Source organism: Eptesicus fuscus, chromosome 16 (assembly GCF_027574615.1).
Source record: "Eptesicus fuscus isolate TK198812 chromosome 16, DD_ASM_mEF_20220401, whole genome shotgun sequence".
NCBI lineage: Eukaryota > Metazoa > Chordata > Mammalia > Chiroptera > Vespertilionidae > Eptesicus > Eptesicus fuscus.
Window position 1 is genome coordinate 36,720,407 of NC_072488.1, and position 21,261 is coordinate 36,741,667.

The window sequence follows — 21,261 nt, forward strand, 5'->3', positions numbered from 1 at the left end:
TAGTGAGTTTCTTTCTGGACCAACAGTTCTTTTGAGACCCAATTTCAATGTCCACCAATTCCTTATGTGTACATGTCAGCACTGACCCCTCAGCTCTGGATGGTGGACAAATGGTGGTAACGGAGGTCCGACTCCCTCTGGTTTGGTCTCGGCCGGACCCAGGGGCACGGCTTCACCCGGACTAAGGGGCACGTGGCCTCACCCGGATCTAGGGACACATGGTCTCACCGGGACCCAGGGACGCTTGGCCTCTCCCAGACCCAGGGGCACGTGGCCTCACCCGGGCCTCGGTGCACGAGGCCTCACCCGGATCCAGGGACACATGGTCTCACCCGGACCTAGGGACGCTTGGCCTCTCCCAGACCCAGGGGCACGTGGCCTCACCCGGGCCTAGGTGCACGAGGCCTCACCCGGACCCAGGGGTGCGTGGCCTCTATCAGACCTAGGGGCACGTGGCCTCACCTGGACCTAGGTGCACGAGGCCTCACCCAGATCCAGGGACACATGGTCTCACCCGGACCCAGGCGCGCTTGGCCTCCCCCAGACCCAGGGGCACGTGGCCTCACCCGCATATTTGTCTATTATTAGGTAGGATTCTTGTATATCATACAAAAGAATTATGATTCTTTTTTTTTTTTTGCATATATCTGTCCAGTTTTCCCAATACATCCAACTTTCTTCTTTCTCAAGATTGCTTGGCTATTTGTGGTCTTTTGTGATTTCAGATAAATTTTAGGATTATTTTTTCTAGCTCTGTGAAAAATGCCAATATTTTGATAGGGATTGCAATGAATCTGTAGATTGCTTTGGGTAATATGGACATTGTAATGATGTTAGTTCTTTCTATTCATGAGCGTGGTATAACCTTGCATTTATTTGTATCTTCTTCAATTACTTTTTTCAATGTCTTATAGTTTTCCAAGTACAGGTCTTTTACCTCCTTGGTACAATTTATCCTTTGAAATTTTATTCTTTTTGATGCAATTGTAAATGGGATTGCTTTCTTAATTTCTCTTTCAGTAGTTATTGGTATGTAAAAGTATACCCAATTTCTGAATATTAATTTTGTATCCTGCTACTTTATTGAATTTACTTAGTAGTTCTAATAGTTATTTGGTGGATTCTTTAGGATTTTCTTTATATAGTATCATGTCATCTTCAAATAATGAGTTTTACTTCTTCCTAATTTGGATGACTTTTATTGCTTTTGTCTGATTGATGATGACAGTGATCATCCGTGTGTTTCTGATTTTAAAGAAAAAGCTTCCAGCCTTTCACAGCTGACTATGATGTTAGCTGTGGGTTTGTCATACATGGCCTTTATTATGTTGAGGCATTTTCCCTCTATCCTCACTCTGCTGAGAGTTTTTATCATAAATGGATATAGATTTTGTCAGATGCTTTTTCCATATCTGTTAATATAATTTTTATCCTTTATTTTGTTTGTGGTGTATCATGTTAATTGATTTACTGATATTGAACCAACTTTTTATCTCAGGAATAAATTCCACTTCATCATGATGTATGATCTATTAATATATTGCTGTATTTGGTTTACTAATACCTTGTTGAAGGTTTTTACATCTATTTTACAGTGAGCTGTAATTTTCTTTTGTAGTGTCTGTCTGGTTTTGGTTTCAGGGTAATGCTAACATCATAACATGAGTTTGGAGCCTTCCTTCATCTTTATGTTTTGGAATAGTTTGGGACAAATGGGTATTAATTTTTCCTTAATATTTGGTAAAATTCACCTAGGAAGACGCCTAGTCCAGGGCTTTTGTTTATTGGGAGATTTTGCTTACTGATTCAGTTTTATTAATAGTTACCAGTCCATTCAGATTTTCTGTTTCTTCTTGATTCAGCCTTGGAAGATTCATGTTTCTAGGGATGTATCTGTTTCTTTCAGGTTATCCAATCTGTTGGCATAATTGTTCATAATATTTCCGCATAAACTTCTGTATTTCTGTGGTATTGGCTGTCACTTTTTATTTTCACTTTTTTACAGATTTCTCTCTCCACCCCCAACTCTGCCCATCTCCACCTGGCCCCCATCCTCCCCTCCCTCTGGCCATCACCACACTGTTGTCTTTGTCCATGGGCTATGCATACATGTTCTTTGGCTAATCTCTTCCCCTTCTTTCATCCAGTCTGCCCTCTCCTCTGACACCTGTCAGTCTGTTCCCTGTATCTTTGCCTCAGGAACTATTTTGTTTGTTGTTTATTTTGTTAGATTCCACATATAAGTAATATCATATGGTATTTATTTTTTCTTTTAATTTCATTTCTGTTTTTATTAATTTGGGCCTTCTCTCTTTTTTTTTCTTGATGAGACTGGCTAAAAGCTTATCAATTTTGTTTATCTTTTCCAAGAACCAAGTTTTCTATTGATTTTTTTTTATACTCTTTCATTTCTTTCACCTCTGGTTTTTATTATATCCTTCCTTCTACTCACTTTGGGCTTGTTTCTTGTTCTTTTTCTAGTTCCTTTTGGTGTAAGTTAGATTGTTTGAGATTTTTCTTGCTTCTTGAAACAGGCCTATATTGTTATAATTTTCCCTTAGTACTGCTTTGGCTATGTTCCTTCAATTTTGGGGTTCTTGTGTTTTCATTTTCATTTGTCTCAAGGTAACTTTTTATTTCTTCCTTGATCTTGTTGTTAACCCATTCATTAATAGCATGTTATTTAGCCTCTGTGTGTGTGATTTTTCAATTTTCTTCTTGTAATTGATTTCTATTTTCATACCATTGTGATCAAAGAAAAATGCTTGATATAATTTCAATCTTCTTAAATTTACTGAGACTTATTTCATGATGTAACCTGTGGACTATATTGGAAAATGTTCCATATGAGCTTGAAAAGAATGTATATTCTGCTTTTGGGTGAAATGTCCCAAAATATAAACTATTTTTTTTCCTTTTTATTGACTCTATTGGGATGACAACTGGTCAACAAAATTATACAGGTTTCAGGTGCACAGTTCTACAACACATCATCTGTACACTGTATTGTGTGTTTACCACCACAAGTCAAGTCTCCGTCCATCACCATTTATCCTCCTTACACCACTCCTCAAGCACTCACTGCACTGTTGTACGTGTCTATGAGCTTTTTTCTTTTCTTCACACAATCCTCCTCTCCCCCACAACTTGCCCCCTCCGTGACAGCTGTTGGCCTGCTATCTATGAGTATGTATCTATCTTGTTAGTTTATTTTATTACCTACTACATGAGTGAAATTGTATAGTACTTATCAAAAGAGCATAGTACTGTCAATCTCTTGTACTAGGTGTCCTGTGAGGCTCCGTGGTACAGTCTCCCTTTTCACCTGAGCCGGGTGCTCCAGGGATGTCCCTTTTGTGGGTTGTGTGTGCCCTTCTACTGTAGTTGAGTTGTGATTGCTGTTAGCATGTTAGTGATGGGATTGATCCTTAGGCTGATGGCTGTGAGGATTGGCCATGACTACGGCACACAAGCTATTGTGTGTAAACTGACCCCATAGACTAGGAGATGCTTTCATAGGGCTCTGCTAACCAGGGTGTGTTGTTTTCAGAACTGATTGGGTTGTAATCTGGTGTAGTCTAAAGCCAGCCACCAGTTGTATTAGTTTTGGAGACTCTTGACAGGGGCTCCAGTGCAAGCCAAGATCAGCCACAATTTGTGTCAGGCTCAGGCCACCTAGTGGGCTCTAAAGTAATCTGCCATTGGTTAACACGTGCTGGGCTTGGAGGCCACTGAGAGAGGATGTGCTGCAAACTGAGGCCAGATGCCACTAGTTCCATGCTTGGTACTGTTTGGTGGGCACCACAGTGTGACCTGAGATAGAGGACTCTTGAGCCAGGTTTGTGGCTAATTAGTTGAAGCTATGTTCTAGGTCCGTGGTCAGCAAACTCATTAGTCAACAGAGCCAAATATCAACAGTACAACGACTGAAATTTCTTTTGAGAGCCACATTTTTTAAACTTCTTCTAATGATACTTCTTCAAAATAGACTCGCCCAGGCCATGGTATTTTGTGGAAGAGCCACACTCAAGGGGCCAAAGAGCCGCAGTTTGCCGACCACGGTGGACCAATACTGGCCACAAGTTGTACCAGACTTGGGACCATCTGATAGGAGTTACAATGCAAGCTGAGAATGGTCGTTGCTTGTGCCAGGCTTGGAGATGCTTAGCAAGTGGTACAGGGCATGCTGAAACCAGCAGCTGCTTGTTTGGGGTTTGTGGAGCCCTGAGAGATTTTAGGGGTGTCTGTAGCACAAGCCAAGGCAGGTTGCTTATGTGAAAAAACTGCTAAAATTGGCTTGGGTGGTATCTCAGAGAATCACCAGGGAAGGCAAAGAATGTTAGTCAGGTTAACTATGAACTCAGATTTGGTGCTCACCTGAGGCTGTCAACTGGAAAGGGGACTTAACAAATGAGTAATGGTGCCTCCTAGAGCTTTTGTCCCTGGAATGATCTGCCCCAAATTCTGCCCTTCCAGCCCTCATCCTGGTTCCGCCCATATGTCCCTGGTGCTCTTTGAGCTGCAGTACCCACACTGGAGCCCAGGATGAGTGAGTCTGTGCACGGCCTCTCAAGAAGAATGCCTGGAACTCCAGCAGCCCTTGGTTTCAGCCCTCTGCAATCCCCACTGATTTTCATAACCAGATCGGGACGGCTCTTCCCAGCACTGGGGCACTGGGATCCCTTATTTCACAGGAGGGGCTGCCAGCCGAGATTCCCTCTGAATTATTAATCGCCACACCAGTGAGGTGGGCCCCGCCTGTTTCACATCTCCACCCCTACTACAAATCTGTCAAAACTTCTTTTTTATACCCTTAGTTACAGGACTTCTGCTCAGCTAGTTTTCAGGTGATTCTCAATGATGGTTGTTCTATAACTTAGTTGTAATTTTGATGTGGCTTGTGAAGAGGCAAACAGAGTGTTTACCTACTCTGCCATCTTGACCAGAAGTAAGATACTTTAGTATTCTTAAAGTTTGTAGCATATTACTGTACAAATTGATTTGTCCACTACATTTTATGATTATTAATAGAAGATATTTTTAGTGTACTACACACTAGCCAAGGTAACACATATTCTATGTATTCTTCATGGTTTTATTAGTTACTCTTAATATAGTAATTCTCAAGTAAAAACCTTCATTATTTACCTGCAGAAAATCTAATTGCCAGTGATTTTGTCCTGGATCAGCACAATTTACTGGCCTACCTGATACGTAAAGCAGAGAAGGTTTGAGACATTGACTCCTTTCTGAAAAGGAGGTTTAAAGCCCAAGTAGTTTAATGTTTATACCTTCCCCCCAGGAAAAGACTGTTATCTTTTGTTAGCAACTGACAATTTATCACAAGATGAGTTCTGAAAGTATGACACCTTATTTCATAATATAGTGATCTAGTATTTCAGAATTGTTAAATATTTAAACATTGGAAAAGTTTGATCTGAAAGTAAGTACCTAATTTAGAAAAAGTTAAGGTTATTAAAAACTGGTATTATTTAATATGTCACATTCTATGATTGACAACATTATGTCACCACAAAGAAAGGAACAAAGGTTGAATAATCGCGCATTCTTAGGAATTTACTGAGAACTATAAATCTCTTTTAAGTTATACAAGTAATATAGTCTTGTGTAGATCTGTGTAGCTAAGCAAAGCAGTTAGTCTTTGATGTACTTAAACTTACGAAAGGTTTAGGATTATGTCTTTAGGCAAAGATGCCTAGAGGAAGGAAGGTATAGATCAAAACTGACATCATGACACAATAAATAGAAGATTGGAATGAATATATCTTCTAAGTCAAACAAGTAATGTCTCTCAAGCACAGTGTAAAGTGAACAGTTAATCACAATTTTAACTGGAGAATTAAAAACTTGTTTTGTATCTTAATTTTAGATAAGATACAAAAAAAGCCCCCCATCACCCCGCCACTGCTGCCACCAGTATATGCATACTAGAGAATTTATATTAATGAGATATTTTAAATATAAGAACAAATCTTTACCTTTGTCCATGTATTATCTACTGAATACATTTTCACAATCATATGATTTTACACTGAAACAAAAGAGGCATTTAGGAAAAAGATAACTTATTAAAAATCAGTTTTTTGACTGATTTTTAATGACACTGGGTTACAAAAAGCAAGATAAATAAATGATTCAAATTTTGTTAAATATATACATAATAAAAATCAGAAATAGGATGATAATTAGTATTTGTTTTTAATATTGTATAGTTCTCCATTAAGCACAAATAACCTTTTATATCAGAATTTAAAAGATGGCAATTTATAAAGTTATAGCCTTTTATAGAATAGTATCTGCAAGATCATCTATATATATAAAAGCCTAAGCGACCATTTGACCAGTGATGTGCACTGACCACCAGGGTGCAGATGCTCAATGCATAGGCATGGAAACATGGAACAGACTGATAAATCTCAGAGGGAAGGGGGGAGGGTGGGAAGAGATTAACCCAAATATCTTATATGCATACTAGAGGTCCAATGAACGAAAATTAGTGCACTTGGTTGGGGGAGGGGGGTCCCTCAGCCCAACCTGCACCCTCTCGCAGACCGGGAGCCCTCAGGGGATGTTCGACTGCAGTCTGGCCTCCCTCTGTGGGAGGCAACCAGGCAGGCAGATCAGGGGACAGTGCTGGCTGGCAAGTGGCCGGCCCCATCCCCCCAATCACCCCTCCGCCACCGCCCCCCATCACCATCCCCTCCTTCTGCCCGCTGGCACGTGCCTTGGCGCTGCCTGCTTGCTGGCCCTGCCCCCTGCCAACCGGTCATTCTGCTGGTCAGTCGATTTGCATATTACGCTTCTATTATATAGGACTAGAGGCCCGGTGCACAGATTGGTGCACTGGTGGGGTCCCTCGGCCTGGCCTGTGGGGATCAGGCCAAATCTGTGTACCAGGCCTCCAACATCCCCCGAGGGGTCCCAGATTGCAAGAGGGTGCAGGCCAGCCTGAGGGACCCCATTGGTGCATGAATCCATATACTGGGCCTCTAGTATATGATAAGTGTATTTGGAAGTGTTTCCTAACATGTGAATGTGTAGACAGTCACAGTAAGTGCAGCCGGGAATTATCTTTGAAAGTGGTTTTAAAAATATTTCTATAGAGAAAGGTGGTTTGGTTTTCTTCTTCTAAATACTATTCTTCAAATCTCATTGTAACAGATGAAGTGCTGGCTAACCTCCACCCCCCCACCAAGTTGCTAGCTTTTACAGCGACAGGCATTTTGCTGGGTTTATGGTCACCCCGTAAAAGATACTTCCCAGACTTTCATTACAGTTAGTGGTACACTTATGAGCAGGTTTTGTCCAATTAGCAGAAGTGATGTGTAACTCCTGTGTTGTACCTTGACCAAGAAAAGAGATTGCCTTCCTTTTTCCTCCTCCTCCTTATAGGTAGGGATGCAAATCTTCAAACATGCAGGTGAAGCTATACCCCACAGATGACAAAGCAACACGATAGAAGGAGCCTGGTAATCTGATGCCAGGATACCTTACCAGTTCTGGAACATCTTCCAGGATTATATGTAAAGGAAAGAAAATTCTTTCACATCACCCTGGTCTCCCTCCGGAGAAGCCTGTACTCCTTCATATTTAATGCACATGTTGGCATTATCGCACCACTAAAGCTCATTTAACCCTGGTTACTCTGACTGACATACTGCTCGAGGTCCTAGCCAGAGCAATTAGGCAAGAAAACAAAATATAAGGCATCCAAATCAGAAAGGAAGAAGTAAAACTTGTCTCCTTTAGCAGGTGAGACCACATCTATATCTATATCTATATATATCTATATCTATATCTATATATATATATATATTGGAGGATACAAAATCAATATACTATTATTTTTCTATACACTAGTAATGGATTATCAGAGAAGTTAATAATACAATTCCATTAAAATAGTCTCAAAATATATTCAACTAAGGAGGTGAAATATCTGTACACTGAAATGACAACCCTTTGATAGAAGATGCAAACAAATGGAAAGATATCCATATTCATGGGTTGGAAGAATTAATATTGTTAAATATCCATACTACTCACACCAGTTTATAGCTTCAATACATTTTCCAATGGCATTTTCACAGAAATAGAATAAACAGTCCTAAAATTTGCATGGAATTCAATAGACCCTGAACTGCCAAAGCAATCTTGTTAAATAAGACAAAGATAGAAGCATCTTTCAGATTTTATCACAAAGCTACAGTAGTAAAAACAGCATGCTATTGGGTTTTTTGGGAGGATTTCAAGATGGTGGCAGAGTAAGTGGAAGCTACACTCACCTCCTCCTAGGACCAAACTGGAATTACAACTAAATTAAAGAACAATCATCCTGGATAACCAACTGAAGACTAGCTGACGAGGAGTCTTATAACCAAAGATTTATAGAAGAAGCCATATCAAGACTGGTAAGGGCAGAGACTCAACAAAGGCTGGGCCTGCTCCCATGGGCAGCGGCTGAGGTTCCGGATGGATATCTTACCTGTGGGAGGTTCCCCTGAGAAGTGTGGATCCCAAACCCCTAGCCCAGAGATGGGAAGAGGCACTCACATAACATCCGGCTGTGAAAAGCAGTGGGTTTCTGTCTGCCAGGGAGAGACAGAGTCTGCTGGAGACACAGGCACCCTCTTAGAGGACCAATGAACAAAATTTCAGTTGCAGCCACTTACGTAGGACTCAGGTGGACTCAGAGTCGCCTGAGGAGTGCCAGGATCCCTGTGCTGAGCCATTCTCAACCATCTTCGGACCTCTGCATAGTGTTCCTGATGTCATTCCTAAAGCTGTGAACTGACTACGACCATTTTATCATGGTTTAATATTGGTATGCTTCATAATACTCTTTCAAATCATCATCATTTTTGATATGGTCAGTGTTAATGACACATCTGTTCTACTTATTCTGGCATATATTTCTTATTTTTAAAAACTAAATTTATTGGGGTGACATTAGTTAATAAGGTTATATACACTAAGTGGCCAGATTATTATGATCTCTGAACGCATAATAATCTGGCCACTCAGTGTATATATATGTGTGTGTGTGTATGTTTTAGAGGCCCGGTGCATGAATTCATGCATGGGTGGGATCCAGCCAGCCTGACCAGGGGGAGGGGACGTGGGTGGTTGGCCAGCCTGCCTGCTAGTCGAACTCCTGGTCGAGGGGACAATTTGCATATTAGCCTTTTATTATATAGAATATATACTGAGTGGCCAGATTATTATGCATTCAGAGATCATAATAATCTGGCCACTCAGTGTAGGTTTCCAGTCATACATGATCTGCACATTGCATTGTGTGCCCACCATCCAAAGTCAAATCATTTTCTGTTACCATATATTGGGCCAAGATATGGAAACAACTGCAGTATCCTTTGATAGAAGATGTACATATATACAATTAAATATTCTTTCGATATCTTACATAACTTTTCCTCTTGTTTACAGCAGAAAATGCTTTTGAAAGCCAAAGCTTAATTACTTTCTACTTTTGGAAAAGTTTGAGAGACCAAAGTTTAATTAAATTCAGGTAATCTGAGAGAAAATTAGCCTTCCCCAGCATGATCTGGGCTGTATGGAAGAGACTATAATGAAACCAGATACTCTTTCCTAATTCCACTGGGAGACACTCCAGTTTTCTGGAACAAAACTAGAGTAGACCATTCACCTAAGATGTTCACCTTTTGATAGTTACTGTTGTTATGGAATGCTGTCTTTGTTAAGGAATAGTAATCAAGGTCAAGGAGTAAGTTCTAAAAACACTGAAAATTGGGGAGTAACAAGGTTTCAGTGAAGAAAAAGTAATTGGCTAGAAATGAAGCAGAACTCAAAAAGGGCACACCAAGCTCTCTGGCTAGGAATTATCAGCTGGCCACAGCAACCTGATTAAAGAATGCACAAGGTACATTTTGGTGCACAGTGGGGCTGCTTCATTTTTCTGGTATCTCATGGCAATCTCTTCTTATTCCTTTTTACCCCTAGTAAATTTAAATAGCTTTACTACTAAATGCAGAGATGGCCCCCATTATATCTGATACCCTGGTGGAAAAGGCATAACTAAGGAAAATTCCCATAAAATTTGCTATGAATTAACCTTTCTCCTGTATTTTCCCAAATGGCTAGAGGGATATGGATGGAGGATATTTGTAACCCCATCACATAACATCATAATTCCTATTAATGTGGTATGGTTTCATTATTTAGTTAAAAGTGACTTCGCATAACAAATATACCTACCTCACAGAAATGTAAGGATTAAGTTAGTTAATATCTGTATTTTATATCAGTGTCTGGCCCATAGTAAACATGTAAAAATATTAGCTATTATTATTTGGAGGCACATCAATATAGTTAGGAAGTAATGAGATATAGTAATAGGTCAATTAAAGTTCTTCTTATATAATATTGTATTAAAAGTATGTAATATTATATTAATACTATTTCTTATTGATTAGGAACAGAGATTTTGAAAGTGGTTTATGCATCAATCTGGAACCCTTTCAGGGTTAGGGCAGACTGGAATCATCTTCTGGTAAGCAATTGTCAGCTTTGGTATTAAAGTTTATAGCTACCCTGGTGGTAATGGCTTTGAGCCCTTCAGCACCACCTGGAAGGCTGGGATAGCTGGTGGTGATATTAGACAGAAGCTGAAAAGTTCTCCCTTTTTCTGCAACAGCATTCCAAAAAACAAGGCACAAAATGACCTATCAATGGAGAGGAACTTTGCAGAAGTTCCACAAAGAAACGAAATCTGTTACAGTTCTGAGGGTGCTTTGCCTAATCTAGGAATAGGACATACAAGAAGAATACGAATTGGGATGTCTAGAGATCAGGACTTCCAGATTCAGTCCCATTAGATAAACGGAGTTTAGGAAAAGGAAGGTCATGTTGATATTATAATAGTTTTTAAAAAGTATCATTTTTCTATATTATGAAGTTTTGAATGGTCCTTTAGATTCAAGTTAGGCTTTTTATTTGTTCTCTTTGGAAGACTACATTGTAAAATGACTCTAGGAATTTCTAAACAAAAACATATCACCCATCAAATGTAAAATCCCATATGAAGTACTTTGATACAGGGGAGAATTCTTTTGAGATATGACATGTCTATGTGAATAAATAAAGGATTATATAAATTCCTGTGTTGGGCCAGGAATAGCTGATGACAAACTCTTTTTCTCTCAAAATCCTATGAAGAGAACAAAGTCCTTTTTATTTTTTGCTAAGTGGTGATTAATCACTGATCATCAATTTTCATATTAACACAATTCCAACTTACATATTTATATTGTACTACTTAGCCAGGCTTAATTCTTTTGTTTTTTTAAAGACACTATCTTTACAAAGAAAGTAATTCAAATTAACCAACCATGACCTACAAACATAAACAGAAATGATACTGAATAAGTATTGATTAAAATAAAAAGCACTTAAAAAAAACCCCAGCATGAATTCTTACCTACTCCAGAGGTTATTGATTCTGCATCAATGTCTTGAGCTCTTTTTCTTGCCACTTCAGCTAGTGCCAATTCACCCTTATCTAGTGCAAGGTAATGGATGTCCTTTGGAAAGAAAGCAAAATAAAAGATTAGTCCAAAATGAATGTTTGTTAAGTTACAAAGGAGATTTTTAAAGGAAGAATTTATTGTTCAGATTACAAAGCAGACATGGCGTATAAATATTCTTTTTTTTTGTATTTTAATTATCTTGAAATGGAGATTATAGCTATAACTAATGGCAATTACTTATACAAATCATTTTAAGTCTTTAAATCAAATGTTTGACATACTCAGTTTTCTCAGGGAATAAAAATCTTAATTACTGTTTTCCCTGTGAGGAGATTTTAATGAAGAAAAACCTCAGCTTCTTCAAAATTCAGCTGTTTGGAATACTAATACCAAATTTGTCTCTGATATTTATGTGTCTAACACATATTACTTTGTTAAGATTATTAATACTACTATTTGAATTCATTCAGTCAACAAATCATTGCCTCCTAAACTGCCAGCGGTTTTTGAGTACACAGCTCAATTACAATACCCAATTTCAAAAAGCTCTGAGCTCAGTGGGGAGGCCACTGTAAGCAACAGTTAATGAATTAAAGTGCTATGAAGCGAAAGAGAAGGAACTGATCCTTGATCTGAGTCTTGAAGGATAAATAAAAGTTATACTAGGCAATGGCAGGTCTTTCAATATGAGAGGGATACTGGATGGACTTAGAACATTTTTGGTTCACAGAATGATTATTGGAATAATAATTTTACTGCAAGAAAAAGGGAAAAAGAATGAGTAGTCAGTTTACAATGGAATATAAATAACCTATAATCATGAAAAAATATTTCACTGTATATTAATAAATAAAAATAGAAAAAATGTAATTTCAAATTAAACTTTAAAGTTAATATTTACTGTTTGCAAAGTTTGTGGGGAGATAGGCACTTACATTTACTGGGAATGTAAGAATTTACTAGGTGTACCGGTTAATAATGGCGGATTTTGTAATCAAAGAAAACACGATAATTTCAAGAGAAACATCAAAAGTGCTTTATTCAAAGTAATGTCCATCGCTAGCTACACATTTCCCCCAACTTTCAGGTAATTTGTGGATACCTTCCCAATAGAACTTTTCTTGTTTTGAGGCAAACCATTCAGAGACCCAATTTTCCACTTCTTCATATGTTTTGAAGTGCTGCTCAGAAAGTGCGTGGGCCATCGATCGGAACAAGTGGTAATCTGAAGGAGCAAGGTCTGGTGAATACAGCGGGTGGGTTAATACTTCCCAGGCAAGATCTTTTAACATGTCTTTAACTGGTTTTGAAGTGTGTGATGGTGTGTCATCATGAAGCAAAATTACTTTGCCGTGTCTTCTGGCACATTATGGTCGTTTCACGATCAAAGTATGGTTCAAATTGATTATTTGTTGTTGGTAGTGATCAGTATTAACCATTTCACCTGGTTTTAGAAGCTCATAATACACCACACCTTCCTGATCCCACCAAACGCAGAGCATTGTCTTCTTTCCACAGCGATTTGGCCTTGCAGTCGATGTTGATGGTTGACCTGGATCAACCCATGATTTTGTGCGTTTGGGATTCTCAAAATAAATCCACTTTTCATCGCCAGTCACAGTTCGATGCAAAAAAGACTTTCTTTTGTGCCACTGAAGCAACATTTTACTGATGACTTTTCGGTTTTCCATTTGTCTTTCGTTCAGTTGATGTGGCACCCATTTTCCTTCCCTTAAAATCTTTCCCATTGCTTGTAAATGATCGGACATTGTTTGCTGAGCAATGTTTAATCTTTCTGCAAGTTGTTTTTGAGTCTGACATGCATCTTCATCCAATAATGCTTGTAATTGTTGGTCTTCAAACTTTTTCGGTTGATCTGGACGTTCTTTGTCTTTCACATCGAACTCATCACTTTTAGATCATTTAAGCCAGCGTTCACAAGTATCTTGAGATGGAGCATGTTCACCATAAGCCTCCTGAAGTATACGATAACTTTTTCTTCAAAATAAAGTAATGAATTAAACTTCCCGCAAATGCTTTTTGGCACGAAATTCGACATTTTTAAGCGTAAAAATATCTATGATGTTAACACCTTCAGCAAATTTGACATATGAAGCTTTGAAGCTTGCTCTCAATACAACAAAATAGCATACATATCAAATCACATATATATCAACATATGTGTAACTCCATCTATTGAAAAAAATCCACATTATTAACTGGTACACCTAGTATGTAGTAGGGGTTGATAAACTATGGCCTAAGGGCTAAATACAGTCTGCCTTTTATACAGTCCTTAAGAATGATGTTTACATTTTTAAATGGTTGAAGAACTGTGCTCTTATTTAATTCTGAATGGCTTTCGAATTAGCTTATGCTGCAGACTTGAAAATGTTTCAACCTAAAACTATAAGGCAAAACTACTTATATGTGAAACTTAATACTGTGATAAAGTTGTTCCAATGAGAACTAACATTGTTTGACTTAAAAGTAATGTCAGGCTATTATACATTTCCTGCACTGTCAAAAGTTTTTAAAAAAAGTGAGATATCCATTTCTACACAAATTCCCAGCAATATATTTTCCAATTTTAATCCACAGCAGTGTTTCTCAACCTTGATGCAAGTGCAAAGAAATTTCCATATTCCAAAGTCTATTTAACAGTGTAATTGAAGAACTTTAATTGGAAGTGATTAATTTGCAATGTAATGATATGCTAAAAGGCAGGCTAGTCTTTTAGCTAATAGAATTCCAAAAATGACCTCTCATAGATTGATATCAATATATAGCAATACCTATCTTTGAGGAAAGAAATTTGTAAAGGTAAAATATGTGAAATCTCATCACAGATCAGCATTAATAGATGAACATTTGCAATAGACTTTGATAATAAAGAACACAGACTTACAACCTTAATTGAAATGTTATCCCCACCAAATTCCATTATTCACATTCATAGACCTGTCTTACAAAAATTATACTCAATTATTATATTTTAATTTTATCAGTAAAGATTTATAGAAATTTATTTCTTGTTATATATACATATACTATATAATAAACTTCAATTTTTCCTCTTGTGCCATAGCCTGCAATATTTGCTATCTGGCCCTTTACAGAAAAAGACTGCTGATTCCACATTTTAACAACATATCAGAATTTAAAATTTGCCTACATATACTTTTGGGAAATCTTCCTAAGGAAATGATGTGACACTGTATGTCCAAGATTGGTGATGAGAGCATAACTTATATAACAATGAAAAATTGGAAGCAATGTAAATATACACCAATCCAGAGTATCATGATACTTTCATAATAGGTCCCTATATTCAATGAAGAAATTAATATTTTAAAATAATAACGTAAAATATGCCACTGTATTCAATTTGCTAGTATTGCATTTAAGACTTTAGCATCTATTTCATAATTAAGTCTATGACTTGAGTTTCACTGCTAACAATCCCTTAGCTGTTATCAAGGATATACCCTGCTTATAAAATAAGTTAGGCGGCTTTTTAAAATTTTTCTCATTGGCAATATTTCTATGTGATTCTTAGCTGAAAATAAGCAAAAGATATGTAATACATTTGAGAAGAAATTATCAACCATTGCTGAGTGACATAAATAAACACCTGATTAAAACACAGACATATCTGTTTATGGCTGGGAAGATTATACATAATGAAGATATCAATTCTGACCCCAATTACTCTATAAAAATCAGTGGAATGCAAATCAAAATCCCTTCAAGGTAGTTATGGGACTTACAAGTAGATCTTAAAATTCATATTTAAAAACAAAGTCAATGGGAGTGGGGTGCGGGGGGGGGGGCAATGGTAAGATATGTACACATATAATACCTTAATAAAAAAAATAAAAACAAAGTCAAGACTAAGATTTATTCTGGTTAACATTAAGACTATATAACACTGGTATGCAGACATATAAACCAAAGAAAAAGAAATATACCCATATAAAAACGGTTTTTCTTTGTGAGTTACTCATGCTAATACTTTTTGTGTTTAGCAGTGATGTAAGTGTTGGTTCTAAGACCTGTGGTCCACAAATTACTTCTGGAACTTTTCTCTCACTCTGGCATTCTTTCCCAATTCTATGATTACTCCTCTTTATTTTTTAATTGTTATAAGGAATTGGATCATTAATTTGAAGAAGGTCAACCTTAACACTTCTGAAGTTATTATATCTATTCCATGAAGGTTTTCATTTCTTAATCTTTCCATTTGGAACACACTATAGTTCAGTCTATTTACTTGGTGATACTTGTAGGCCTCCTAACTATTCATAAACAGGCATACCTCAGAGATATTGAGGGTCTGGTTCCAGACCACCACAATGAAGTAAATATTGCAATAAAGCCAGTCACACAGAATTGGGTTTCTCAGTGCATATAAAAGTTATGTTCCAGTAAGTGTACAACAGCATTATGTCTAAAATGTACACACCTTAAAAAATACTTTGTTGCTAAGAAATGCTAACCATCATCTGAGTCTTCATGAGTTGTAATCTTTTTGCTGGTGGAGGGAGGGTCTTGATGTTGATGGGTACTGACTGATCAGGGTGGTAGTTACTGAAGGCTGAAGTGGCTGTGGCAATTTCTGAAACAGGACAATGAAGTTTGCAGCATCCATTGACTTCCTTTCTTGAGGGATTTCTCGTAACATGGGATGCTGTTTGACAGCATTTTACCCACAGTAAAACTTTTTTCAAAACTGGAGTCAATCCTCTCAAGCCCTGATGCTACTTTACCAACCAAGTTTAAATACTGTTCTAAACCCTTTTTTGTCATTCTTCACAGCATCTTCAGGAGTAGATTCCATCTCAATAAGCCACTTTCTCTGCTCATCCATCAGAAGTAACTCCTCAGCCATTCAAGTTTTAGCATGAGATTGCAACAATTCGGCCATTTCTTCAAGACTCCACTTCCAATTTTATTTCCCTTGCTATTTCTATCATATCTGCACTGAAGTCTTATACCCCTCAAAGTCATCTGTGAAGGTTGAAATAAACTTCCAAACTTCTGTTAAGGTTGGTATTTTTTTGTTGTTGTTAATCCTCACCCAATGATATTTTTTCCATTGCTTTTTAGGGAGAGTGGAAGGGAGGGGGAGAGACAGAGAGAAACATTGACGTGAGAGAGACACATCAATTGGTTGCCTCCCATTCACACCAGGGCGGGGATCCAGCCTGCAAACAAGGTACATGCCCTTGACTGGAATTGAACCTGCAACACTTCAGTCCATGGGCCAATGCTCTAACCACTGAGAAAACTGTCTAGGACAAGGCTGATATTTGATAGCTGAATCATGAATGTTCTTAATGGCATCTAAAATGGTGAATCATTTCCACAGGTTTTCAAGTTACTTTGCCCAAATACATCAGAGGAGTCAGCATCTATAATCTTATAAAATGTATTTTTTAAATAATAAGGTTTGAAAATCAAATTTACTCCTTGGTCCATGGGCTGCAGAATAGATGTGTTAGCAGCTTTGAAAACAGCAATAATCTTGTATATCTCCATCAGAGCTCTTGGGTGACCAGATGAATTGTCAATGAGCAGTAGGTCTCAACAGTGGGCTTAAAGTATTCAGTAAGCCATGCTGTAAATACATGTGCTGTCACCTAGGTGTTGTTGTCCCATTTATAGAGCATAGGCAGAATAGGTTCAGCATAATTCTTAAGGGCCCTATGATTTCTGGAATGGTAATAAGCACTGGCCTCAACTTAAAGTTACCAGCTGCATTAGTCCCTAATAAGTGAGTCAGCCTGTCCTTTGAAGCCAGACTCTGAGTTCTGCTGTCTAGCAATTAGAGTCCTAGATGGCATCTTATTCCACTATAAGGCTGTTTGTCTACATTGAGTATCTGTGGTTTACTGTAGCCTCCACCATTAATTCTCTTAAGATTTTGCTGGATAATCTGCTGCAGCTTCTACATCAGCACTTACTGCTTTACCTTGTATTTTTATGTTATGGAGATGGTTTCTGTCCTTCATGCATCAACCTTTGCTAGTTTAAAACTTGTCTTCTGCAGCTTCCTCACCTCTCTCAGCCTTCATAGAATTGAAGAAATTTAGGGCATTGCTCTGAGTTAGGCTGTGGCTTAAGGGAATGTTGTGACTGATTTGATCTTTTATCGAGACTACTAAAACTTTCTCTGTATCAATAATGAGGCTGTTTCACTTTCTTATCATCCCTGTGTTCACTGGAGTAGCACTTTAATTTCCTTCAAGAACTTTTCCTTTGCATTCACAACATGGCTGTTTGATGCAGGAGGCCTAGCTTTCAGCCTATTTCAGCTTTTGATATGCCTTCCTCACTAAACTTAATCATTCCTAGCTTTTGATTTAAAGTTAAAGATGTGCAACTCTACCTTTCACTTGAACACTTAGAGGCAATTGTAGGGTTATTGACTGGCCTAATTTCAATATTGTTGTGCTTCAAGAAATAGGGAGGCCTGAGGAGAGGGAGAAAGACGAGGTAATCGCCAGTTGGTAGAGTGGTTAGAATACACACCACATTTATCAATTAAGTTTGCTGTCATATAAGGGCATGATTCATGGTGCCCGAAAACAATTACAATAGTTACATAAAAGATCACACTGTAATGAAAATAAAATTAAATAAAATGAACAAACCCACAAAAAAGATCACAAATCACAATAACAAATACAATGATGATGAAAAAGTTTGAAATATTGAGAGGATTACCAAAATGTGACACAGAGACATGAAGTGAGCAAATGCTGTTGGGAAAATGGTGACAATAGACTTGCTCAATGCAAGATTGCCACAAACCTTCAGTTTGTATAAAACATAGTATCTGGAAGTACAATAAAACAAAGTATAATAAAATGAGGTATGCCTGTATCTGAATGTGTTCTTAGCTAAATAGAGAGTGTATCTCTCTGTCATTCCTTGCCCCTTGTTTTGACAGAGCTCATAAGTCTTTAGGGTCTGATGCAAGATATATATCAAGATATACATTATATATATACTAGAGGCCCGATGCATGAAGATTTGTGCAAGAATGGGCCTTCCTTCCCCTGGCTGCCAGAGCTGCCTTTCCACCTTCCCATGCTGCCTGGAGTGGCTGGGGCAGTGTGGAACACCTGCATCCTGCCCTGCCCCCGGCCGCTCAGTGCCTGCATATGCAAATTAACCCACCATCTTTGTTGGGTTAATTTGCATACTCCTGATTGGCTGGTGGGCATCACGAAGGTACGGTCAATTTGCATCTTTTTTATTAGTGAAGATACACACACACACACACACTGAGTGGCCAGATTATTATGATCTCTGAATGCATAATAATCTGGCCACTCAGTGTGTGTGTGTGTATTAGTGGCCGGTGCATGAATTTGTGCATGGGTAGGGTCTGGCCAGGGGGAGGGGACATGGGCGGTTGGCTGGCCTGCCTGCTAGTCGAACTCCTGATTGAGGGGATAATTTGCATATTAGCCTTTTATTATATAGGATATACACTGAGTGGCCAGATTATTATGCATTCAGAGATCATAATAATATGGCCACTCAGTGTGTGTGTGTGTATATATACACAAATATATATTCTACTATCCAATCACTTCACAATTAGTTATCTTCTGGCTTCATTTATTTAAGTTTTAGATAATCTTAGTGTTGGAATTTAGTTTAAATGTTTGATATATACAATTAAATGTGTTCATAAACATCTGGGAATGGTCACATTGTAAACAAGTCAAGAAAATAATAACCACTTGGCTTTATATTCCATTTTCATGTATTTTACCTGAATAGGCCAGCACATCCAGGATAAAGGACATTCAATAAAACTGGTTGAGCCTTAAGGCTCTAAGGTATTGTTAAATCACACTATATTAAAGACACTGCAAGAGGCCAACAGGGCAGTCATACCCTACCACTCATCCTGACTTCAAATTTAACCAACAGCTATTAATAAAAAATATTCTATAAACAATTATGGAATGTTTACTATGTGCCAGATACAGAGGTTAATTTACCACAAAGCTAATGAAGCTTAAACTTCATTGCCACCTATTTGTACATGTCCTTGCCGATACCTAATTTTGTAATGTAAAATTTTTTGAAATGTAAAATTTTTTTCTTAAGAAGTGTTCCTCAAATTGTATAAGCCTCAAGCTCTATGAAACATGGATTTACCCCTGATGCCCAATCACCAAGGTTCTCACATACTAGTAGACAGTGTTACAACATGCTTAATTGTTTAGAATCATGTGTCTGGGAGGCATTAGGCACAAGGAGACATTGTTTTTACAAGTTTTATAGTCTTTTTGTTTGTTTTGCTGGTCTCTTTTTGGAGACTATGTAAGATTAAAATGGCATATAACAAGTCTAAATGTAGATGGCAATGTATTTCAAAAGTATCATATTGATAAATCTCAACCTTTACTGCCACACAACTAGGGTTACTTATGTTGGATGATTTTATTACAAGTTTTCAGGGAAATATAAGAATGAACCATTAATTTCTGCCATTATTCCTCAACGACAATTCTATAATTTACCATTTACTGAAATGATTTATTAGTATAATCAATTAGCACAATTAAGTGACATTGGCTTCCTCTGAACAAAAGATAACAAACACCGGTAATCTCTGGTCATGATCCAGGTTTTACATTTACACACACCTGTCTGTATCATCTAAGATCTATAAAAAACTTGCTGTTTCTGGGTTCTCATTACCCTCACAGATGACTTTGAATGTATTACTAGAATGAATATGCAAATTTACAACAAAAAGCATTTAACGCTAAAAAGATTTTGAATAGGTTTTTCATCTTCAAATTATACTGTAAATCAGTCATTGACAGATAATGACAGCTATAATATATTAATGTTGTTACTTTCTAATTTTCACATCTGAGTATACAGGATGTGTAGAAGCACTAAGAAAGATATGCAACAGCTAAATGATGACACTAATATGTCAACTTGGCAAATGGTAAATTATGAAATGGCCATATACATATTTAAGATTACCATGTTCTAGCCTTCCCTGCTGTAATATTTTACTTAGTTAAAATCAATTGCTAATTGAAATTTTAAATTCATAACCTTCAGCTTTATAAGTTTAAGTTTGCCCAAAATGTTGCTTTCAGAACATTCAAGTTCATAATGCTCTATTTCAAGTACAGATAAAATAAATGTTGATACCATTCCTGTTATACTTATTTAAAAATAACATTTATTTTCATAGGGCAAATTTGATCAATAAGAAATTTTAAGAATTGAGAATAAAATACTTCTGATGTGTTAATATTATAGAATTTTCATATTTTGTAGATACGAGGAAAAAATAAATTTCAAGATAAGCAAGTATATTAAATACTTTATATCATAGTTATATTGATATAAATTTTAGTAATTAGTTCTTAATGTCTACATAATGTTTCATACTCTTTCTTATATAAGTAAGAACAATGAATAATCCTTTTAAATGTGAAAATATATGGGAAGAACTTATATTTTGTTACCAAATGAATTTACTTGGTATGGCACATGCCTTCATGTTAGACTAAGTTTTTGAAAGTTTTCATAAAACTCATAAATAAAATACATGATTTCTTTTCTAGAGTTATATTTTGGGCTGGTTTAAATTTTCTCTTTGGGGCTACTAGACTATTTAAATTCATTTATTTTGAATTAATTTTTAGCCATTTAGATTTTTAATAGAAAATCATTCATATTT

General features: G+C 37.2%; 1 protein-coding gene across 4 annotated transcripts in view; it reads right to left on the reverse strand.

The window, feature by feature from the left end:
• The window catches only part of WDPCP (WD repeat containing planar cell polarity effector), a 261,553-nt gene that overhangs the window by 57,115 nt on the left and 183,177 nt on the right, over positions 1-21,261 (reverse strand). For all 4 annotated transcript variants that reach the window (XM_028154524.2, XM_054727870.1, XM_054727868.1 and 1 more), the window contains exon 14: positions 11,480-11,582. In XM_028154524.2, coding sequence (XP_028010325.2) covers positions 11,480-11,582 — 103 coding nt within the window. The remainder of the gene's footprint in view (positions 1-11,479; positions 11,583-21,261) is intronic.